This window comes from Aplysia californica, unplaced genomic scaffold (genome assembly GCF_000002075.1).
Source record: "Aplysia californica isolate F4 #8 unplaced genomic scaffold, AplCal3.0 scaffold00209, whole genome shotgun sequence".
NCBI lineage: Eukaryota > Metazoa > Mollusca > Gastropoda > Aplysiida > Aplysiidae > Aplysia > Aplysia californica.
The window spans coordinates 413,334-439,332 of record NW_004797479.1 but is presented as its reverse complement, the minus strand read 5'-3'; the positions used below and the strand labels follow the sequence as shown (position 1 = coordinate 439,332).

At 49.6% G+C, this 25,999-nt stretch overlaps 1 protein-coding gene across 1 annotated transcript in view; it reads left to right on the top strand.

The window, feature by feature from the left end:
• LOC101845695 overlaps nt 1-25,999 on the top strand; it is a 34,007-nt gene that overhangs the window by 3,866 nt on the left and 4,142 nt on the right. Inside the window, exons 2-4 of the mRNA XM_035970012.1 lie at nt 30-22,179; nt 23,419-23,538; nt 25,153-25,241. Of these exons, the coding sequence (XP_035825905.1) occupies nt 30-22,179; nt 23,419-23,538; nt 25,153-25,241 (22,359 nt within the window). The remainder of the gene's footprint in view (nt 1-29; nt 22,180-23,418; nt 23,539-25,152; nt 25,242-25,999) is intronic.

The following is a 25,999-nucleotide window of genomic DNA, read 5'->3' as shown; positions in this document are numbered from 1 at the left end:
CCCGTCTTCCCCCCAAACCGCCCTCTCCCACAAACCCCAGGGCTTCCACCAAACCCCCTCCTCCCCCAAAACCCGTTCTTCCACCCAAACCCTATTTTCTCAACAAACACTGTCCTCAAACCACTAGCCGCCCTGCTGTAAAGACCCATTCTCCCACCAAACGCCTTTCTCCCACCAAACCCCTTTCTCCCACCAAACCCCGTTCTCCCACTAAAGCCTGTTCTCCCACCAAACCCCCTTCTTCCACCAAACCCCCTTCGCCCACCAAACCTTGTTCTCCCACCACCCGTTTTCCAACCAAACCCCGTTCTCCCGCCAAACCAATTTTTCCAACCAAACCCAGTTCTCCCACCTCCCGTTCTCCCACTGTCCGTTCTCCCACCAAACCCCCTTCTTCCACCAAACCCCCTTCGCCCACCAAACCTTGTTCTCCCACCACCTGTTTTCCAACCAAACCTCGTTCTCCCACCAAACCCCGTTCTCCCGCCAAACCCATTTTTTCAACCAAATCCCGTTTTCCCACCAAACCCCGTTCTCCCACCAAACCCATTTCTCCTACCAAACCCATTTCTCCCTCCAAACCCCGTTTTCCCACCAAACCCCGTTTTCCCACCAAACCCCGTTCTCCCACCAAACCCCGTTCTCCCACCAAACCCCGTTCTCCCACCAAACCCCGTTCTCCCACTGTCCGTTCTCCCACCAAACTTCTTTCTCCCACCAAACCCCGGTTTTCCACCAAACCCCGTTTTCCGACCAAACCACGTTCTCCACCCATCCCCAGTTCTCCGCACACTTCCTGCCTGCCTGCGTGTACCCCACCCACACAACCTTCCCCACCCTCCCAACCCTCTCCATCCACACAACCCTATCCACTCTCCGCCAGCCCTACAACTGAAAGCCACGCAACACAGAGCTCTACAACCAAGACAACAAAACGAGTGAGGTTCACGCTGCCGTTCCCCACACCCTCCCCTCTTCTTCCAAATCCTCCCACGCCAGTGTCTTTTATGCAACGCCCCCTTGCTGCCCTCTCCAGCCCCACTGTGGCCTCTTCCCCGCACTCCAGTGGTACCAATCAAAGAGATATACCACTGGCTCCGTCTAGTACCAATCAAGGAAATAGACCAAACACCTCACCTGGCACACCTGAAGGAAACATACTTCAGGTAGAACCTAGCGCCAACCAAGGAAATGTACCCCATGTGCAACCTAGTACCCACCAAGGAAATAGCACTCAAGTACAACCTAGTGCCAACCAAGGAAATGAACCTCAGGTGGAGCTTAGTACCAACCAAGGAAATGCATCTCAGGTGTCAGCTGTTCCCAACCAAGGAAATGTATCTCCGGTGTCAGCTGTTCCTAATCAAGGAAACGTGCCCCTGGTGCAACCTAGTATCAACCAAGAAAATAAACCAAAGGAGCCACTTAGTACTAATGAGGGAAATAGACTACAGGTTCCATCTGCAGTCAACCAGGAAAATGTACCACAGGTGTCACGTGGTACCTATCCAAAAGACAGACCACAGACCTCACATGATATCAATCAAGGAAATGTATCTCAGGTGTCATCACCTACCAATCAAGGAAGTGTATCTCAGGTGTCATCTATTACCAATCAAGGAAATGTACCCCAGGTGCAACCTAGTGCCACCCAAGGAAATAACCCTCAGGTGCAACCAGATACCAAAGAAGGAAATTTACCAAAAGAGCCACCCGGTACTAATCAGGGAAATAGACAACAGGTTGCACCAGGTACCAGTCAAGAGAAAATACAACAGGTGTCACGAGGTACCAATCCAAAAGACAGAACGCAGACCTCACATGATACCACTCAAGGAAATGTATCTCTGGAGTCGTCTATTACCAATCCTGGAAAAGTAACCCAGGAGCACCCTAATACCAACCAAGGAAATAAACTTCAGGTGCAACCAGATACCAACCAAGGAAATGTATCTCAGGTGTCAGCTGTTCCTAATCAAGGAAATGTTTCTCAGGTGTCGTCTGTTCCTTATCAAGGAAATGTACCCAGGTTGCAACCTAGTACCAACCAAGGAAATAGGCAACAGGTGCCACCAGGTATTAATCAAAAAGACAAACCAGAGTCTTCACCTGGTACTGATCAAGGAAATATACCACACGTGTCGCCAGGGTTCAGCCAAGGAAATGTACCACAGGTGTCACGTGGTACCAATCCAAAAGACAGACCGCAGACCTCACATGATACCACTCAAGGAAATTTATCTCGGGTGTCATCTGTTCCAAATCAAGGAAATGTACCCCAGGTGTCATCTGTTCCAAATCAAGGAAATGTACCCCAGGTGTCATCTGTTCCAAATCAAGGAAATGTACCCCAGGTGTCATCTGTTCCAAATCAAGGAAATGTACCCCAGGTGTCATCTGTTCCAAATCAAGGAAATGTACCCCAGGTGTCATCTGTTCCAAATCAAGGAAATGTACCCCTGGTGCAACCAAGTGCCAACCAAGGAAAAAAACCTCAGGGGCAGCTTAGTACCAACCAAGGAAATGTATCTCAGGTGTCGTCAGTTTTTAATCAAGGAAATGTACCCAGGGTGCAACCTAGTAACAGCCAAGGAAAGAAACCAAAGGAACCACCTGGTACTAATGAGGGAAATAGACAACAGGCTCCATCTGCAGTCCATCCGGAAAATTGGCAACAGGTGCCACCTGGTGTCAATCAAAAAGACAAACCAAAGTCCTCACCTGGTACCGATCAAGGAAATAAACCACAAGTGCCTCCGGGATTCATCCAGGGAAATGTACCACATTGGGTGTCATCCAAATTCATCCAGGGAAATGTACCACAGGTGTCACGTGGTACCAATCCAAAAGACAGACCGCTGACCTCACATGATATCAATCAAGGAAATGTATCTCAGGTGTCATCTGTTCCCAACCAAGGAAATGTGTCTCAGGTGTCATCACCTACCAACCAAGGAAATGTATCTCAGGTGTCATCACCTACCAACCAAGGAAATGTATCTCAGGTGTCATCACCTACCAGTCAAGGAAATGTATCTCAGGTGTCATCACCTACCAGTCATGGAAATGTATCTCATGTGTCATCTGTTCCCAACCAAGGAAATGTATCTCAGGTGTCATCACCTACCTGTCAAGAACATGTATCTCAGGTGTCATCTGTTACTAATCAAGGAAATGTATCTCAGGTGTCATCACCTACCAGTCAAGGAAATGTATCTCAGGTGTCATCACCTACCAACCAAGGAAATGTATCTCAGGTGTCATCACCTACCAGTCAAGGAAATGTATCTCAGGTGTCATCTGTTACTAATCAAGGAAATGTATCTCAGGTGTCATCACCTACCAGTCAAGGAAATGTATCTCAGGTGTCATCACCTACCAGTCAAGGAAATGTATCTCAGGTGTCATCACCTACCAGTCAAGGAAATGTATCTCAGGTGTCATCACCTACCAGTCAAGGAAATGTTTCTCAGGTGCCATCACCTACCAGTCAAGGAAATGTTTCTCAGGTGCCATCTGTTCCAAATCAAGGAAATGTACCTAAGGTGCAACCTTGTACCAACCAAGGAAATAAATCAAAGGAACCACCTGGTACTAATGAGGGAAATAGGCAACAGGTTCCATCTGCAGTCAACCAGGAAAATAAGCAACAGGTGCCCCCAGGTATCATTCAAAAAGACAAACCAGAGTCCTCACCTGGTACGGATCAAGGAAATATACCACAAGGGCCGCCCGGTACCAATCAAGGGAAAAGACCACAATTGCCGCCATGGTTCAGCCCCGGAAATATACCACAGGTGTCATCTACATTCAGCCAGGAATATGTACCGCAGGTGTCACGTGGTACCGATCTAGAAGACATACCGCAGATCTCACATGATATCAATCAAGGAAATGTACCCCAGGTGTCATCACCAACAAATCAAGGAAATCTTTCTCAGGTGTCGTCTGCTATCAGTCAAAGAAATGTATCTCAGGTGTCATCTGCTACCAGTCAAGGAAATGTATCTCAGGTTTCATCTGTTACTAATCAAGGAAATGTATCTCATGTGACATCTGTTACCAACCAAGGAAATGTATCTCAGGTGTCATCTGCTACCAGTCAAGGAAATGCATCTCAGGTGTCATCTGCTACCAGTCAAGGAAAAGTATCTCAGTTGTCATCTGTTACCAGTCAAGGAAAAGTATCTCAGGTGTCATCTGTTACCAGTCAAGGAAAAGTATCTCAGGTGTCATCTGTTACCAATCAAGGAAATCTTTCTCAGGTGTCATCTGCTACCAGTCAAGGAAATGTATCTCAGGTGTCATCTGCTAGCAGTCAAGGAAATGTATCTCAGGTGTCATCTGCTACCAGTCAAGGAAATGTACCACGGGTATCACCTAATGAAAATCCAAGAAATAGACTACAAACTCCACCTGGTATGAACTTCACAAACAGACCACGTACTCCTCGTATGGACCAAAGAAATAATCTGCAGGCTCCTCGACGTATGGACCGAAATGATACACCACAAGCTCGATTTAATGCGAACAAGTCAAATAGACCACAGGTGCCACCAGGATTTAGCCAGGGAAATAGACCACATTGGCCACAAGGTATGGGTCAAAGAAATAGATCACGCATGCCGTCAGGCGCCAGTCAAAGAAATAGACCACAGTTGCAGCCTGGATTCAATCAGGGAAATATACCACAGTTTCCATTTTCATTCAATCAGGGAAATAGACCACAGATGCCTTCAACATTCAACCAGGGAAATGTACCGCCATTCCTACCTGCTATGTTGTTTGGAAATAGACCAGGGGCTCCACCGGAATTTATTGGAAACAATGCAGCTATACTATATGGTACTAATCACGGTAATCAACAAATCCTTCACCCTAGGGAGCAAAACAACATACCTCATGACCCACCTTCTGTGGACCACGAACGTAGATCACGAGGCCCACGATTCAGAAACCCGGCCACTTTTACAGAAGGCCCTCCTGGGTTTTTCGCAGATCACCATCTCCCGGCAGTACGGCCACTTTCACAAGTTTTTGTCCCAGTCGATAACGGACAATTCGTGGTTCCATTGGAGAGTTTACCTCATCTGCCAGGAGCACTTTCTCAAGATAATGTCTTCCAAGCCTACCCCAGTGGCTGTCAATCAGCTCCCATGACAGCTTTGAATGTTTCGATTCCCCCACCAAACGTTCCCCCGCCAACAGTGTTTGCGTACAACCCTTCCGACCCTGGATATATTCCAATTTCTCATGCTGCTGAGGGGCCAGGGGGTGAGCATGCTGGTGTGCTGCTACAAGGGAACCCCCCGAGTCTACAGACTGACTCATTTTCTCAGAACAACGCCCACGCTTTAGCCGTGTCCATCCCAGATGACCGCCCCTCGACACCGCCAAAGGACTTTATGTCTGAAAGTGGTCAGAGGACGGCTCAGCACGGCGCGCCACCCATGTTATCTGCCCCCTTGGACAGTCACCCACACAGGCAGCATTTGTCTCCGCAAGCTGCAACGACCCAGACACAGCAGCAAGTGTCTGAAGAACACTCGTCTGTGACAGACATTCCCGCGTCTGAGGATGTCACAGGTGTCAGCTCATCGTCCCAGGTCAGCTTAGCCTATGCGGACGCGCACACAATCCAATCTCAGGGAGTACACTCAGTCCATCCTCAAGAAGTGCAAACCGTTGGGTTAGAGATCACGAGAACCGCCGTTCAGCCCCAAAGACAGGAAATGGTCAGGTCTGAAGAAGCGCAGTACAGTGAATCAGTGAGCACGGGTACTGTTCAATCCCAAAGAGAGGAAATGATTATGTCTCAAGGAGCACATAATGTTCAACAGTCTCAGAAACAAACAGAGCAGTCACAAAAGTGGATAAGAATACCCGTAATGGAAATCTTCACATCCCACGTTGATGAAACAACCCACGAGGGAGCCACAAGTACTACCAGTATCGTAACCGAGCAAGATTCGGCTGGTCAAGAGAAAAAGTACAGACATCCTGAAACATTCACAGAATGCCCAACATCTGCTTCCAGGACGATGCCGACACAAGCAAAGCAAGAAGACCTTTTCTGGAGTTGTTCATCTTTCCCAGTGTCCCAGGAACTGCCATTGCTCACCCCGGAGGAGGAGGTGATGATGGTTGATTCCTCTGTCCTGTTTGCCTCACGTCCCGAGGCCCGGCGTCATGCTGCAGACGGAGACCCTGGAGCCCGTGGCCGAGTCGGGGAGGAGGAGGAGAGTCGAGAGGTGGAGGAGAGAGGAGAGGAGGAGAGTCGAGAGGTGGAGGAGAGAGGAGAGGAGGAGAGTCGAGAGGTGGAGGAGAGAGGAGAGGAGGAGGAGAGTGCGGAGGAGGAGGAGCAGGAGGAGGGGGAGGAGGAGGTGCAGGAGCAGGAGGTGGTGGTAAGTGGCGGCGAGTCGCTCAAGCAGTTGAATGTCCAGAACTTGGTGGTCAAGTTGGTTCAGATGGGGTTCAAGGCTGCCCGGGGAGAGACCGTTAACCTAGACGAACTAGTTGACTTGATAAGGCCCCAGTTTGGACCGCATGCTACAGAGGACATAGACGTTAGAGCGTGGCTGAGAAACTTGGATCCCAGTGGCGAATGTTCTGGAGCCACTGGGGGGTCGTACAGTGAACCTGGCGTCGTCACGAAGAGACCACATAGAGGAAGTGCTGGTGTCACCGAGGCATCAAGTCGTGGTGGTGCTGACGCCACGGTTCCCACCGCGCAGTCTGAAGTCGGAGATAGCCGTGACAGACATGAGTCAATAGATAGACTTTCGTCGCCGGGCGGGTCCGTCTATGATGATGACTGGCTTGACAGACAAGCAGTTGGGCCGTCTTTGTGCTGGGCCGAACAAGTCATTGCGGAAATCCCCAGCGACGACTCAGATCCGCAGGAGATCATCAAGATTTGTCAGCGGAGGTTGTTACGGGAACAAACGCCAGATGACGGGTTTGAGAAAAATACCAGTATTGAAGAAACATTTGGAGAAACATCCGATCCAGCTGAGCAATTTTCTCCAAACACATCTCACCCACGGCCATTTAACATGGCTGGTCTCGGGCCAGCAGACTCGGCAAACCCTGTCTTACCTAACCCCAGTACACTCGAAAAGAAGCCATATTACACGGGCGACACTGAGCAAAATGAGGAGCCATCTCAAACGGCTGAAATTGAGCCACCTTACATGTATGATAATGAACCACCCAACACAAACGACAATGAAACAACCTACACGGCCGGTACTGAACACAATGAGCCTTCTTACCCGACAGACAATGAACGCATTGAGTCATCTTACTCGACAGACAATGAACGCATTGAGTCATCTTACCCGACAGACAATGAACGCATTGAGTCATCTTACCCGACAGACAATGAACGCATTGAGTCATCTTACACGGCAGATAATGAACACATTGAGCCATCTTACCCGGCTGATAATGAACACATTGAGCCATCTTACCCGGCTGATAATGAACACATTGAGCCATCTTACACGGCTGATGGTGGGCCATCTTACACAGCTGACAATGAACACAATAAGTCATCTTACAAGGCTGATAGTAAATCATCCTATACAGCTGACAATGAACGCCATGAGTCATCTTGCCCAGCTGATAATGAATATAATAAACCATCTGAAACAGCTGATAATGAGCATAATGAGTCATCTTACCCAGCTCAAGAGGAACACAATCAACCATCTTACACAGCTGACAATCTGCACAATGAGCCTACTAACCCGGCTGACACTGGACCATCACACATAGCTGACAATGTACACAGTGTGTCATCTTACACCGTTGTCTCGAGCGAGGCTGAAGTAATTGGCCCGAGGTCGACGTGTAGCACAGCGGTCCCTATACAATATTCTACTGCTGAACCAACGGTATACTACACATCTAGCTTCAGCGCAAATGACACACCTGGCCCTAGTGTATATTACACAGCGGACTCTGTGTCATATAACACAACTCTCCCAGTTGTGCCTTACTCAGAGGGCCCTCCTGTATATTTCACAGATGACCCCAATACATATTTTACAGCTGTCCCCAATACATACGAGTACCATCCAGCTTACCCAGGCATTTATTACACAGATGACCCCAATACATCTCAGCCAACTGTCCCCGGCATATATTGCACAGCTGATCCCAATACACTTCACCCAGCTGCCCTCAATACATCTCAGCCAGCTGTCCTCACTACACATCAGCCAACAGTCCCCGGCATATATTACACAGCTGATCCCAGTACACTTCACTCAGCTGCCCTCAATACATCTCATCCAGCTCTCCTCAATACACATCACCCAGTTGTCCTCAATACATCCCAGCCAGCTGTCCTCAATACACCTCACCCAGCTGTCCTCAATACACCTCACCCAGTTGTCCTCAATACATCCCAGCCAGCTCTCTTCAATACACCTCACCCAGTTGTCCTCAATACATCCCAGCCAGCTCTCCTCAATATACCTCAGCCAGCTGTCCTCAATACATCTCAGCCAGCAGCCCTCAATACATCTCAGCCAGCTGTCCCCAGCATATATTACACAAGTGACCCCAAAACACCCCACCCAGCTGCCCACAATACATCTCAGCCGGCGGTCCTCAATACATCTCAGCCAGTTGTCCTCAATACACCTCACCCAGTTGTCCTCAATACATCCCAGCCAGCGGTCTTCAATACACCTCAGCCAGTTGTCCTCACTACACATCAGCCATCTGTCCCCAGCATATATTACACAGGTGACCCCAATACACCCCACCCAGCTGCCCTCAGTAAATCTCAGCCAAATGCCCTCACTGCTCATCAGCCAGCTGTCCACACTACACATCAGCCAGCTGTCCCTAATATAGCTATAACACATGTCCCCGTATCAACATCTTCCACGTCTGGCCCTAGGGTGCGTTTCGCCAGTAATTCTGTGTCAGAAACCACTGCTGATTCCCGGCCATCGGACACAGCTGACCCCAAGTCATCGAGCACAGCTAACACTAGTATGTCGCACAGGACTGTCCATAGGTCATCTTCCAGACCTAAGGCCAAGGGCTTTCAACGCGATCCAAGAAGAGCCAGATCGGTTGCGGCACAACCATTTTCCGGGACACGTAGAGATGTTGCTTCAGAAGAAAATGTCACCTTCGCCTCCGTAATGAGGCCTCAGTGGTCAACGTGTGATTGGCCTGAGCTTCCTCAGCACGTAGAGGCTCGGAGGCAGGAGTGGCTCGACAAGATGAACGCTGTCAAACCGCCGCCTATATCTGAGAAACGCTTGACTATCGAGAAGACTCGAGACGCTGTTGATTCTTCAGAAAGACAACTGGGTCTTTTAAATCCTCCTGTAGGGCATGCAGCCATAGTCAGCGTGGAGTTGGAGCAAGCAATTGAAAGTAGTAATCGCCCAAGGCAAGAGATGCAAACGGGAAATTCTTCTAGGAGGAGTCGCAGTTCACGCAGACCAGCAAGAAATCGAGGACAATCCCTGGTCCAACACAGGGAGCTGATACCTGCAGGTGACAGAAGCAGGAGGAGAATTCCCGACACGACATTCTCCCCCGTAGTCCTTCACGACACAGCCGAGACGAAAAACAAGGAAGTGAAATCGGGAGAACACCGAGACAGCCCGGCTGAAAAGAAAGAGGAACGTCATGAGGTTACGGCAAGGAAAAAAGCAAAACATCATGAGGCCACCGCTGAAAAGAAGGGAGAATATCAGGACGCCACGGCCAAAAAGGAACACCCTGTCGTCAAGGCAAAGAAGAATGAACTTGATGTCACGGCTGAAAAGAAGGGAGAATATCATAACGTTAAGACAAAGGAGGAGGAACATTCCGAAGTCATGGCTAAAAAGAAGGAACCTGAAGTCACGGCAGAAAAGAAGGATCTTGAAGTTACGGCAGAAAAGAAAGGAGAATATCATGACGTTAAGGAAAAGAAGAAAGAGCATCCTGACGTCAAGGAAAAGAAGAAAGAGCATTCTGACGTCAAGGGTAAAAAGACGGAACATCATGATGTCAAGGCCACGGCTGAAAAGAAGGGAGAATATCATGACGTCAAGGCTAAAAAGGAACACCCTGACGCCAAGGCTAAAAAGGAACACCCTGACGCCAAGGCTAAAAAGAAGGAACATCATGATGTCGTTGCTGAAAGGAAGGGAGAATATCATGACATTAAGGCAAAGAAGGAACCTCTTGACGTCAAGGCTAAAAAGAATCAACCTGATGTTATGGCCGAAAGCAAGGGAGAATATCATGATGTCAAGAATAAAAGGAGGGAACATCATGACGTCAAAGCTAAAAAGAAGGAACGTTATGATGACACTGCTGAAAAGAAAAAAGTGGGTGAAAGGAGAGATAACGAAAATATTCAGTCAGTTAGTCTTGATATCACACCAGAGAGGGAAGATAAGACAGTTAATCCTACTGGTCACTGTGACGTAACAGTTAAAAAGGAAGTTACTCAAATCAACCCTGTTGGCGAAAATGACTTCCCGATTACTTTTTCTGATAATGATCAGGCAGAGGGGGATGCTGGCCGTTCGAGTAACGACTCGAGGGAGGAAGGTACTGACGAGGCAGCGGAGAGAGAAACGGAGGGTGTGCGAAGAAAGAAGAAGAATCGGAAGCGTAGTGGGAGGAAGCAAACCAATCAATCGGAAGAATCCTGTCCCAAGCCTTCAGATGACCCTGAGATCTCTCACCCAGAGCCGAGCAAAAAGCAGAGAAGGAGAAAGCCCAGAAAAGCCCCAACTACGTGCCCGCACACTAGCAGCGTTTTCATCTCGCGAAAAAAGAACAAAGGCAAGAACGGGTCGGTCGAGGGCGAAGACCTTGATGAGCTGCTGCGGGAGTTTCAGGCGCTTGACCAGCCCCAGGTCACGTGCCTCAAGTGTGAGGCTGCAAAGACATCTGGAGGTCTGGCTGGACAACCGGGACAGACATCCACACAGTTGGAGGGAGCTCAAAACAACCCCAGCTACCCTGGACTGCCCAGTTGTCCGGACGCCCTGCAGGACGGAGCGAGTGGTCAGACATGTGACTCGGACAACCCTTTGGAGCCGGGCGAAATCAGGAGAAATTCTTCTGGTGCAGTGTCCAGAGCGTCGCCGGAAGCGGTTTTGACGCAGCCGGGTGTGCCCAGGTCGTCACAAGCTCAAGAGGGTGCCTTAAAGACAGACAGCCAGGAAGATGTGATCAAGACAGAAAGCCAGGCGAGTGAGACCCCCTCAGTCTACGAAGGCTCTAAACTCTTCTATCAATGGCGAACACCAGGCGCACCTGCACCCAGATCAGCGTCCGCCTCAACTGCCGCGAGAGCTGGCGAGACCTCGACAACCGAGGACCATGAGCTGCACAGCGGGCCACGTTCACGTCATGTGGAGCCTCAGCTGCCTGTCGCCACGACAACAGATAAGATAGCGCAGAGGGGTGACACGGGGAGTGGTGGTGGCGGCGGCATGGGTAGAGGTAGTATGGGTAACATGGCCAGTGGTGGTGACAAAGATTATATAGGCGATGGTGACATGGGGGGCAGGGGTAACCATGGTAACATAGACAGGGATAACCCGGGTGATGATAATCTGGGTGATGGTGACCTGGGTAATTATAACATGGGCAGAGGTAATCTGGGCAAGGTTAAAATAGGCAGAGGTAAACTGGGCAGAGGTAACCTTGGCCGGGGTAACGTGGGTGTTGGGGACATTGGTAATATGGGCAGGAGTGACATGGGTGATGATGACATGGGTTATATGGGCAGAGGTAACCTGGGTGATGGTAATATGGGCAGGGATAACATGGGCACTGGTAACATGGATGATGGTAATATGAGCAGGGATAACATGGGCACTGGTAACATGGGTGATGGTAATATGGGCAGGGGTATCATGGGTGATAACATGGGCACTAGTAATATGGGCAGTGGTGACATGGGTAATAGGGGCACGGGTGACCTGGATGAGTCGTCGGACAGCGATGAGAGCCAGGAGGACGATCGTGCTCCCAGAAGGACAGGGGCTCACGGTACAGACTGCCCCCAGTGTCAGGGCACCAACTGCCTGCCTGATGGGCGGCCCTGCGACAACGACAAGAGCAATGAGGTCCCTACTCACGACGGCTACTACTCCAGCGGCCTGGAGACCATCTGGTCCGGCACGTCTGACCCCGAGGACGAGGAGGAGGTTGGCCTGGGACGACTAGACTATGTTGGCCTCTTGCATTACCACATTTACAAATCAAAGGTGGCCGACCGTCCTCCAGTACCCAAGGTAGCCGGCATTCCGTCTCCGAGGCTCAAGCCAAGGGAACTGCGGTTCCACATCGAACCAGAAACCCAAACATTGAGAGAGGATGCTTCACGTGATGGGAAGTCCGGAAGGACTAATAAAAAATGTAAGTCACGTGACGTGCAGTCGGGAGGGACTGGTGAAAATGTCGTGTCACGAGACGTGCAGTCGGGAGGGATTGATAAAAATATATCACGTGACGTGCAGTCGGGAAGTACTGGTGAAAATCTCGTGTCACGTGACGTGCGATCGGGAGAGGAGAATATAGGACTAGCACAGACGACAAGCAAACCACACGGAACTCGAAAGAATACGACCAGAGATTCCAGACGTGAGCTCACGACGTCGTCGGCTGAAAAAGGTCGTGTGGAATCCTTTGACCGCGCCAGTGCCGAGCTGGGCTGCGCTCCATCACAGTCACAGGGAATAGATCTGGAGGGCACGACGAACATTGCTAGAGCCATCGAGGAAGCAATTAGGGGTTACACCCTTTCAGATGTGAACAGCAGCTTCGTGAAGCTTGACCGCGCCCTCTTCGCAATCAAATACACCCTAGCCTCTCTTGAAGACGCCCTTTTACTTGTGAACTCCAATAGCCTAAATTTTAAACTCAAACCGTCCGATTTTGAAGGCCCCCTTAACTCAATTGAAAATTCCCTCTGGTCTATTAAGATCGGACTCTTTAGTATTGACGACAAACTCTCAGCTCTTGAGAAGTCAGCTGAGTCAAAAGAGGAGACGGTGCCGGAGAGGAAAAATAGGAAGCAAAAAGACGGAGAAACGGGAGTATCGAGCGGGCAGGCCGTGACAGGCAGAGACCCGACGAACACGAGTGATCCACTGACCACATGTGACCCACCGATTTCTAGTGGCCCATCGACTTCTAGTGATCCTCCGACTTCTAGTGATCCTCCGACTTCTAGTGATCCTCCGACTTCTAGTGATCCTCCGACTTCTAGTGATCCTCCGACTTCTAGTGATCCTCCGACTTCTAGTGATCCTCCGACTTCTAGTGACCCGCCCTCACAGACCTCCACTAGTGACGCAACAACCACTAGTGACTCACTGGCTACTAATGACCCTACAGCCACGAGTGACCCAACTACCTCTTGTGACCCAACTACTACCAGTGACCCACTGACCTCCAGTCACTCATCGACCTCTTGTGACTCCTCAAATACCAGCAACTCACTAACAACAAGTGACCCAACTACCACTAGTGACCCAACTACCACTAGTGACCCAACTACCACTAATGACCCAACTACCACTAATGACCCAACTACCACTAATGACCCAACTACCACTAATGACCCAGCTACCACTAGTGACTCAGCTACCACTAATGACTCAGCTACCACTAATGACCCAATTACCACTAATGACCCAATTACCACTAATGACCCAATTACCACTAATAACCCAATTACCACTTGTGATCCAACTACTACCAGTGACCCACTGACCTCTAGTGATCCATCGACCACTTGTGACTCATCAAATACCAGCAACTCACCAACCACCAGTGCTTCAACAACAAGTGACTCACCGACAACCTCTGACCAAACTACCACTAATGACCCAATTACCACTAGTGACTCAACTACCACTAATGACCCAATTACCACTAGTGACTCAACTACCACTAATGACCCAATTACCACTAGTGACTCAACTACCACTAGTGACCCAACTACCACTAGTGACCCAACTACCACAAGTAATCCAACTACCACAAGTGACCCAACTACCACAAGTGACCCAACTACCACAAGTGACCCAACTACCACAAGTGACCCAACTACCACAAGTGACCCAACTACCACTAGTGACTTATTGACCACAAGTGGCTCGCCGATCTCCAGTCACCCACCAACTTCCAGTGACCCATCAACCTCAAGTCACTCTCCGACCTGTAGTGACCAAACCACCGCCAGTGACCCAACCACCACTTATAAATTGCCGACGACTAGTGGCCCAACTACAAGTGACCTAACTGCCACTAGTGCTCAACCAACCACCGTTGAACCACAGACCTCTAGTCACCCACTGAAATATAGTGACTCAACTACATCTATTGACTCAATAACCACCGGTGAACCAATAACCACTGGTCACTCACCCACCTCAAGAGACCAAGCAACCACCGGTGACCCAACGACCACCACTGACCCAGTGACCTTCAGTGACCCAGCAAATATCAGAAACTTGGCAACGACCAATGACACAGCGACCACCACTGACCCAGTGACCTTGAGTGACCCAGCAAATATCAGAAACTTGACAGTGACCACCTCTGATCCAGCGACCACCAGTGACCCTGCTACTATTGGTGACCCAACGGACACCTCTGACCCAACGGTCCCCAGTGACCAAGAGACTGTCGGTGACATCAAGCCCATTAGTAACCTACCTGCCACTAGTGACCCAGCGACCACTTGTGACCCAGAGACTACAAGTGACCAAAGGACATCCAGTGATCAACCGACCACTAAGGACACACTGGTCACCGGAGACCCAGCGACTAAAAGTGACCCAGAGACCAGTAGTAAGGTAGACACTACTGGTGACCAAGTGACAACTGATGACCCGGTAACCACTCGTGATTCATCGACCACTAGTGACCCAACAACCACTAATGACTCGGCAGCAACTAGTGACCAAACTACCGCTAGTGAGTCACCTATCTCTAGTCACCCACTGATTACTAGTGGCTCAACTCCAAGTGACCCAACTACATCAAGTGATCCAAGTGACCCAAGTACCTCTACTACACCAAGTGACCCAAGTACCTCTACTACACCAAGTGACCCAAGTGACCCAACCACCACAAGTAACTCACCCACCACAAGTCACTCACCCACCACAACAGACCAAGCAACCACCGGTGACCCAACGACCACCACTGACCCAGTGATCATCAGTAACTTAGAAAATATCAGAAACTCGGCAACGACCAATGACACAGCGACCACCACTGATCCAGGGACCACCAGTGACCCTGCTACTATTGGTGACCCAACAGATACCTCTGACCCAACTGACACCTCTGACCCAATAGTCACCTCTGACGCAACGGTCGCCAGTGACCAAGCCACTTTTGACAACATCGAGCTCATTAGTAACCTATCTGCCACTAGTGACCCAGAGTCTACAATTGACCAAAAGACACCCAGTGATTCCTCGACTACCGGTGACTCAACAACCTCGAGTGACCCAAAAACCACTAATGAATCACCAACAGATAGAGACCCAACTACCACTAGTGAATTGACGACCTCAAGCCTTCCACTGATTACTAGTGACCCAACTACATCTAGTGACCCAACTACATATAGTGACCCAACTACATCTAGTGACCCAACTACATCTAGTGACCCAACTATGTCTAGTGACCCAACTGCCACAAGTCATCCAACCACCACTAGAGACCAAACAACCACCGATGACCCAGTGACCACTGGCAACTCAGAAACCACCGATGAACCAGTGACCACCACTGGCCCTGCTACTACTAAGAACCCTTCGATCTCTGCTGACTCACCGACCTCTAATGGTTCAGTGACCACCAGTGACACAGTTACTGCTGGAGACCCGACAGACACTTCTGACCCAACTGTCGCCAGTGACCAAGCGACTGTCGACGACATGGGGGCCATTAGTAACCTACCTGCCACTAGTGACCCAGCGACCACAATTGACCAAAAGACACCCAGTGATCCACCGACCACTAAGGGCACATTGAACACCGAAAACCCAGTGACTATTAGTGACCCAATGGCCAAAGGTGACCCATATACCACTGGTGACCCATTGACAGCTGATGACCCAGTAACCACTAGTGACTCATCGACCACTAATGAATCACCAACAACTAGAGACCCAACTACCACTAGTGAATCACCGATTTCTAGTCACCCACTGACTACTAATGACCCAACTACATCTGGTGACCCAACCACACCTAGTGACTCATCTAGCACCAGTCATCCAACCACTAGTAGAGATCAAGCAACCACAGATGACCCAGTGACCACTGGCGACTCAGAAACCACCGATGAACCAGTGACCACCACTGGCCCAACCACTACCACTGGCCCAGCCACTGCTATTGACCCCTCGATCTCTGCTGACTCACCGACCTCTTGTGACCCAACAACCACAAACGACTCACCAAGCACCACAAGTGATCCAACTCCCACTAATGACTCGCCAACAACAAGTGACCAAACAACTACTTGTGAATCACCGACCTCTAGTCGCCCCCTGACTACTGGTGACCCAACTACATCTGGTGACCCAACTACATCTGGTGACCCAACTACATCTAGTGACCCAACTACATCTGGTAACCCAACTATGTCTAGTGACTCATCTGCCACCAGTCATCCAACCACTAGTAGAGACCAAACAACCACAGATGACCCAGTGACCACTGGCGACTTAGATACCACAGATGAACCAGTGACCACCACTGGCCCTGCTACTTCTAATGACCCTTCGATCTCTGCTGACTCACCGACCTCTATTGGTTCAGGGACCACCAGTGACTCAGTTACTGCTGGTGATCCAAAGAACACTTCTGACCCAACGACCGCCAATGACCTAGCGACTGTCGGCGACATCGAGCCCATTAGTAACCTACCTGCTACTAGTGACCCAACGTCTACAATTGACCAAAAGACACCCAGTGATCCACTGACCACTAAGGACACATTGGCCACCGGAGACCCAGCGACTATGAGTGACCCAGAGACCAGTAGTAAGGTAGGCTCTACTGGAGACCCAGTGACAACTGATAACCCAGTAACAACTAGTGATTCATCGACTGCCAGTGACTCATTGACCACTAGTGACTCACCAACCTTTGGTGACCCAACTACCACTGGGGAATTACCGATCTCTAGTCACCCACTGACTACTAATGACCCAACTGCATCTGGTGACCCAACTACATCTAGTGACCCAGGTGACCCAAGTGACCTAACTACATCTAGTGAACCAACTACATCTGGTGACCCAATTACCACTAGAGGCCAAGCAACCGATGACCCAGTGGCCACCAGTGACCCAACTGCTACTGATGACCCTTCGATCTCTGCTGACTCACCGACCTGTAGTGACTCAACTACCACAAATGACTCGCCAACAACTAGCGACCAAACTACCACTAGTGAATCACAGACATCTAATCACCCACCTACTACTAGTGACCCAACTACATCTTGTGACTCAACTACCACAAGTTATCCAACAACCTCTACAAGAGACCAAGCGACCACCCATGACGCAGTGACAACTGATGACCCACCAACCACTAGTGACCCTACCAAAACTAGTGACCAAAAAACGACTACTAACTCACTCATCGCTAGTGACCCAACGACTGCCACTGACCCAGTGACCACTGGTGACCAAGAAACTACTCATGGCTCAGCGACCACCGCTCACCCAGCCACCACCAGTCACCCATCAACTGTCAGCGACATAGAGCCCATTAGTATCCTACCTACCACTAATGACCCAATGACAACCACAAGTGACCCATCGACAACAACTGACCCATCGACAACTGACCCAGTGACAACAAGTGACCAAAAAACATCCAGCGATCCACCGACCACTAAGGACATACTGTCCACCGGAGACTCAGTTACTATTAGTGACCCAGAGACCAGTAGTAACGTACGCACTACTGGTGACCCAATTGCCAAAGGTGACCCACATACCACTGGTTACCAAGTTACAGCTGATGACCCACCAATCACTTGTGACCGTGACCCAACCAAAACTAGTGATCTAAAAACTACAAGTGACTCACAGACCACTGGTGACCAAGAGACTACTCATGGCTCAGCGACCACCGCTCACCCAGCAACCATCAATGACCCATCAACTGTCGACGACATAGAGCCTATTAGTACCCTACCTACCACTGATAATCCAACGACCACTGGTGACCCAACGACAACCAAAGACCCAGCCTATATAAGTGGCCAAAGGACACTCAGTGATCCACCGACCACTAAGGACACACTGGTCACCGGAGACCCTGCGGCTATAAGTGACCCAGAGACCAGTAGTAACGTACATACCACTTGTGACACAGTGACAACTGACGACCCACTAACCACTAGTGATTCATCGACTACCAGTGACTCAACAAACTCTAGTGACCCAACAACCACTAGTGAATCACCGATCTCTAGTGAATCACCGATCTCTAGTCACCCATTGACTACCAGTGACCCAACTACATCACGTGACCCAACTACATCTGGTGACTCAACTACCAAAGGTCATCCAACCACCACTACAGACCAAGAAACCGCCACTGGCCCAGCCACTACCGATGACCCTTCGGTCTCTGCTGACTCACCGACCTGTAGTGACCCAACTACCACTAATGACTCGCCAACAACTAGCGACCAAACTACCACTAGCGACCAAACTACCACTAGCAACCAAACTACCACTAGTGACTCACCGACCTGTAGTGACCCAACTACCACTAATGACTCGCCAACAACTAGCGACCAAACTACCACTAGCGACCAAACTACCACTAGCAACCAAACTACCACTAGTGACTCACCGACCTGTAGTGACCCAACTACCACTAATGACTCGCCAACAACTAGCGACCAAACTACCACTAGCGACCAAACTACCACTAGCAACCAAACTACCACTAGTGACTCACCGACCTGTAGTGACCCAACTACCGCTAATGACTCGCCTACAACTAGCGACCAAACTACCACTAGTGAATCACCGACATCTAATCAACCACCTACTACTAGTGACCCAACTACATCTTGTGACTCAACAACCACAAGTTATCCAACAACCTTCTCAAGAGACCAAGCGACCACCCATGACGCAGTGACAACTGATGACCCACCAACCACTAGTGACCCAACCAAAACTAGTGACCTAAAAACTACTAGTGACTCACCAGCCGCTTGTGAACCAACGACTGCCACTAACTCAGTGACCACTGGTGACCAAGAAACCATTCATGGCTCAGCGACCACCGCTCACCCAGCAACCACCAGTGACCCATCAACCACCGGTGACCCATCAACTGTCGACGACCTAGAGTCCATTGGTAACCTGCCTACCACCGGTTACCCGATGACCACCGCTGACCCAGTTACTGCTGGTGACCCAAAGAACACTTCTAATCCGAAGGTCGCCAGAGACCCATCAACTGTCGGCGACATAGAGCCCAATAGTAACCTACCTGCCACTGGTGACCCAACGACAACCACTGACCCAGCGTCTACAAGTGACCAAAAGACGTCCAGTGACCCATCGACCACGAATGACTCGCCGACCTCTAGTCTCCCACTGACTACTAGTGACCCAACTGCCACAAGTCACACAACCAACACTAGAGACCAAGTGACCACCGATGACCTAGTGATCACTGATGACTCAGAGACCATAGAAGACCCTGCCACTACAAGTGACCAAAAGACACCCAATGATCCACCGACCACAAAGGTCACACTGTCTACCGGGGACTCAGCTACTATTAGTGAACCAGAGACCAGTAGTAACGTACACACGACCGGTGACCTAATGGCCAAAGGTGACCAACATACCACTGGTGACCCACTGACAACTAATGACTCACCAATCACTAATGACCGAGACCCAACCAAAACTAGTGACCTAAAAACAACTAGTGACTCACCGTCCACTAGTAACTCACCAACCGCTAATGACCCACCAACCGCTTGTGACTCAGTGACCAGTGGTGACCAAGAGACCACTCATGGCTCCGCGATCACTACTCACCAAGAAACCACCAGGGACCCATCAACTGTCGGCAACATAGAGCCCATTAGTATCCTACCTGCCACTGGTGACCCAACGACCACTAGCGACGCACCGACAACCACTAGTGACCCGCCGACAACCATTGACCCAGCGTCTACAAGTGACCGAAAGACATCCAGTTATCCATCGATTAGTGAGGACACACTGTCCACCGGAGACCCAGCGACTATTAATGAACCAGAGACCAGTAGTAACGTACACACGACCGGTGACCTAATGGCCAAAGGTGACCCACATACCACTGGTGACCCACTGACAACTAATGACTCACCAACCACTAATGACCGAGACCCAACCAAAACTAGTGACCTAAAAACTACTAGTGACTCACCGTCCACTAGTAACTCACCAATCGCTAATGACCCACCAACCGCTTGTGACTCAGTGACCAGTGGTGACCAAGAGACCACTCATGGCTCCGCGACCACTGCTCACCAAGAAACCACCAGGGACCCATCAACTGTCGGCAACATAGAGCACATTAGTACCCTACCTACCACTGGTTACCCAACGACAACCCCTGATCCAGTTACTGCTGGTGACCCAAAGAACACCTCTGACCCAACGGTCGCCAGTGAACCACCAACTGTCGACGACATAGAGCCCATTAGTAACCTACCTGCCACTGGTGACCCACCGACAACCACTGACCCAGCGTCTACAAGTGACCAAAAGACAGCCAGAGAACCACTGACCACCAGTGACCCAGCGAAAACTAGTGACCCAACGACCACCAGTAACCAAGTGACCATTACTGACCCAACGACCACCAGTGACCAGGTGACTATTACTGACTCAGATGACCCCACGACCACCGATGACCCAGTCACCACTGGTAACCCAGTGACTAGAAATAGTAACCCACCTGCCACAAGTGACCTGCTCACGCAGTCAGGCAATGCAGGAGGCGCGGACTTTGTGTCGTTCTCGGACCCAGTATTTGAGATATCAATGGAGAGGCATGATGACCACCACACTGACCCTCAGCTGGACAGAAGTGACCACGCCGACAGTCCAGCGGCCCCCGCTTCTCTCATCACTGTCATCTATACCGAATCCAGCACTGTCATCAGTATAGCCCCCGACACTGTCACCGATGCTGCTACCAGGAATGTGATCGATACCGATTCCAACATTGTCACCAATGCTGCTAACAGGAATGTCATCGATACCGATTCCAACACAGTCACCGATGCTGCCACAAGTACTGTCTTCGATATCACCCCCAACACGACCCCCAGCACTGTCATCGATACCGCTCCCAGAAGTGTTATCGACTCGGCCCCACACAATGTCGTCGATGCTATTTCCAGCGCTGCCCATGGTATCGCCCTCACTGCCCACTCTATTGCCTCCACCACGCCCACCGCCACCCCCGACAATACCCTCACCACAGTCGCCGACACCGACACCACCCTCACCACAGTCGCCGACACCGACACCATCCTCACCACCGAGACCGACACCACCCTCACCCCCGAGACCGACACAACCCTCACTATCACCCCCGACACATCCCCCGACACATCCCCGGTTCCCGACAACACCCACGACGCCGGCACCACTTCCGGTCTCGCCCCCACTGCAATCGACACCGACACCACCCTCACCACCCTCACCACCCTCACCACCAACCCCGATACAGCCATCCACACCGCCCCAACTTTCTCTGGCCCCACCCCCGACACCACCTCCAGCTCTGCCCACACCGCCCTTGACACCCCCGCCACCCCCGCCACCGCCCCCGACACCACCCTCGCCTCGGCCTCCGGCCCCGCCCCCACCGCCTCCGCCTCAGCCTCCGGCCCCGCCCCCACCGCCTCCGCCTCAGCCCCCGCCCTCACCGACCAAGAGCTCCGCCTGGTCATGGCCACCAGCAGACGTCGCGGCACGACTCGACTTCACCGGAACCTGACGGCTTGCTGCCACTGCCACGCCAGGGTCAAGGCCCCGCTCCGCTGCTCACAGTGCCACATGGCCACCTACTGCGACAGACAGTGCCAGGGGCTGCACTGGAGGCATCACAAGCTACAGTGTCGTGAGTTTGGTTGTTGTTGTTGCTGCTGTTGTTGTTGTTGCTGCTGTTGTTGTTGCTGTTGTTCGTTGTTGTTGTTGTTGGTGGTGGTATTGGTGGTATTGGTGGTGTTGGGGTTGTTGTTGGTGGTGGTGTTGTTGGGGTTGTTGTTGGTGGTGGTGTTGTTGGTGTTGTTGGTGTTGGTGGTGTTGGTGGTGTTGGGGTTGTTGTTGTTGTTGCTGTTGTTGTTGTTGTTGTTGTTGGTGGTGTTGGGGTTGTTGTTGTTGTTGTTGTTGTTGTTGTTGTTGTTGTTGTTGTTGTTGTTGTGTGTGTGTGTGGTAGCCTATCCGTTCGAAATGTTTGGAGCCCCGAAGAGCGTGCTCTTCGCCAGGGCCACCGCCTCTCCTTGGTTTGTGGTTGCTGTTGTTGTTGTTGTTGTTGTTGTTGTTGATTTTGTTTGTTGCTGTTGCTGTTGCTGTTGCTCCTGCTGCTGCTGCTGCTGCTGCTGCTGCTGCGTGGGTGGTTGGTGGGTGCTCTGGTGTGGTTTGCTCCTTCTTTCCTATCAAACATCTGTCGTCCTTTTCACCCCTCCTTCTATTTTGTATTTATTACTCTCTTGTAACACCTCTAATCTTCGGCACTTATATGACCTTATTGCGTTGCAAGTGCCGTAAAACTCTTACTTAAACTTAAAAAACCCAAAAAGCTACTGCTGCTGCCTCTGCTATTGCTTTTGTTGGCTCTTCCGCTCAAGCTGCAGTTGCGGGTGATTGGCGAGTGGTCTGGTATAGTTTGCTCCACCTTTCCAATCAAACACGAATCATCTTTATCTCTCTTTCGGGGGCTCTCGGAGTTAGAGATACGGTGCTCGCCTCTCTTTCAATAGGTTCCGGGTTCGAAAGCTGACACAGACGGAAAATTCGATAAAAGTAGGCGCCTGCTGCCACCTGGCCAAAGTTCAAAATTCCTAACAAACGGAAATTATATCGCACGCTCGTATGACCGTGTGCAGTTGCCAGCTCGGTAAAACACTTTAAAAATATCCCTCCTCCTTTTTTGTGTTTGTTACTCTCTTGTAACACTAACCTTTGTCGCTGATATGACCTTGTTGTTCTTCAAGTGCCGTAAAATTCTTACTAAAACAAAACGCAACTAACACATTGCACCTCTAATCCTTGGCATATAATATAATACCTAATTATGTAGCAAGTGTCGTAAAGCGCTCACTGAAAATAGCCCCATGTACTGGATCTTCTTGCGCAGGTCACATAAAGCTCTTCGAGCACGCCAAGTCCCTGATTAATGACAACATCCTCGACCTGATACATCTCTCGCACATGCCTCTCGTCACAAAGTTCATCCGCTGTCCCGAGCACTACCTGGGTCAGTGTTTGGTTTTTATGATATTATTACTACAATGTATGTGAGAGTGTTTGTCTCTGTGCAGTGTGTGTGTGTGTGTGTGTGTGTGTGTGTGTTTGTGTGTGTGTGTGTTTGTGTGTTTGTGTGTGTGCGTGTGTGTGTGTGTCGTAACAAAGTTCATCCGCTGTCCCAGACTCTACGAGGGTCAATGTTTGGTTTTTATATGTGAGGCATCTTGGTGAAATCAGGCGCTCGTCAAAATAATACAAACATTTTTTTGCCAGTTTGGTAATTTTTATCGATTTTTAAAATCTTTTTTTTTTTTTGCTCAACATCTTTTATGTCTATTCAAGAACACATTTCTGTGTGGATTTTACTGAAAAACGTTGATTAAAAGCAAAAAAATGTAAGTTTTCCGTTACCACGGGCTCTCAAGTTAAGGAAATAACCAAGCTTTTGCGGTCATTTTCTCGCTAATTTAACCCCTGAAACATGACTATCACCTCCCTTAAATGCGGATATCTCGATTTCTATTCAAAGTAAATGAGTATTTTTTCCTTCGGAGGCAAGACAAATGAACCAGATTTAAGCTGGTTCCAATAACTCCACATGCCCGAAAATTGACGAGCGCCTGATTCCAACAAGTTGTGTCACATATTATTACTACAATGTATGTGAGAGTGTTTGTCTCTGTGCACTGTGTTTGTGTGTGTGTGTGTGTGTGTGTGTGTGTGTGTGTGTGTGTGTGTGTGTGTTTGTGTGTGTCTGTGTGTATGTGTCTGTATGTGTGTGTTTGTATGTGTGTTATGTGTGTGTTTGAGTGAGTGTGTGTGTGTGTGTGTGTGTGTGTATGTGTGTGTATGTGTGTGTGTGTATTTGTGTGGAGAGGTGGTTCTGTCTGAGCATGGTTGGCGGGTGCTCTGGTGTGGTTTGCTCCTTCTTTCTTATCAAACATATATCGCCCTTATCTCCCCTCCTTCTGTTTTGTGTTTGTTACTGCCTTGTGACACCTCTAATCTTCGGCACTTATATGACCTTATTGTGTTGCAAGTGCCGTAAAACACTTACTAAAACTTTTAAAAAACTTAAAAGCTTAAACATCTACAATTACTTTCACTCCCTCCCTGTGGGTGGTTCGCGGGTGCTCTGGTGGGGTTTGCTTCTTCTGTCCTATCAAACATTTATAGGCTTGACCTCTCTTTTTTGTGTTTGTTATTCTCTTGTAGCACCTCTAATCTTCGGCACTTATATGACCTCATTGTGTTGCAAGTGCCGTAAAACACTTACTAAAACTTTTTAAAAACTTAGAAGCTTAAACATCTACAATTACTTTCACTCCCTCCTTGTGGGTGGTTCGTGGGTGCTCTGGTGGGGTTTGCTTCTTCTATTCTATCTATCAAACATGTATAGGCTTGACCTCTCTTTTTTTGTGTTTGTTATGATCTTCTAGCACCTCTAATCTTCGGGACATATGTTGACTGTTTTGTGTTGTAAGTGTCGTAAAACTTATTAAAACTTAATCTTTTATTCTGTTGCAAGCACCGTAAAATTCATGCCTGAACTAGACGTTAATTGTATTGCAAGTGTCGTATAATGCTTACTAAAACTTTAAACAATCCTCCCTCCCTTGTTCAGTTCAATTTTATGGAGTGAGGCGGACTCTGATGGTGGAAATAACCGAGACGCGTTTTGAGGATCCATGCTGGACTCGCCTCAAAGCGAAGGTAGGTGCTGTGAGGTGGGTGGTTGGGTGGGTGGCGGGTGCTCTGTTGTGGTTTTCTCTTTCTTTCCTATCAAACATCTATTGCTCTCACCCCGCCCCCCCTCCCCAATCTTTCGTTTTCTTAATAAATGCTACTCTCCAGTAGTGGGTGTATGGCAGACGCCCTGGAGTGGTTCGCTCCTCCTTACCTATGGAACGTGTATCGTGTTTATCTCTCTTTGTGGGTGGTTGGCGGGTGCTCTGGTGTAGTTTGCTCCTTCTTTCCTATCGAACACCTGTCGTCTTTATCTCCCCTCCTTCTATTTTATGTTTGTTACTCTCTTGTAACACCTCTAATCTTCGGCACTTATATGACCTTATCCTGTTGCAAGTGCCGTAAAACTCTTACTAAAACTAAACAATCTCTCTTCCTTTTCTCTGTATGTTACTCTCTATTTACTCCTATGACCTCCACTACCTATCATGATCCGGTGCCTTGCCGACTGGCGTGTGGGTGGTTGGCGGGTGCTCTGGTGTGGTTTGCTTCTTCTCTCCTATGAGACATCTATCGTCCTTATCTCCCCTTTTCTTTTTTTATGTTTGCTACTCTCTTGTTTCACCTCTAATCTAAGCTTCTGGCACTCCTATGACCTTATGCAGTTGCGAGCGCCGTAAAACCTCTATTAAAACTAAACTAAAACTAGCCGACTGGCGTGGGCGATCATGGACCTCCACTTCACTCTGTCTTGCGTTGCAGCAATGATGTGTATGTGTGTGTGT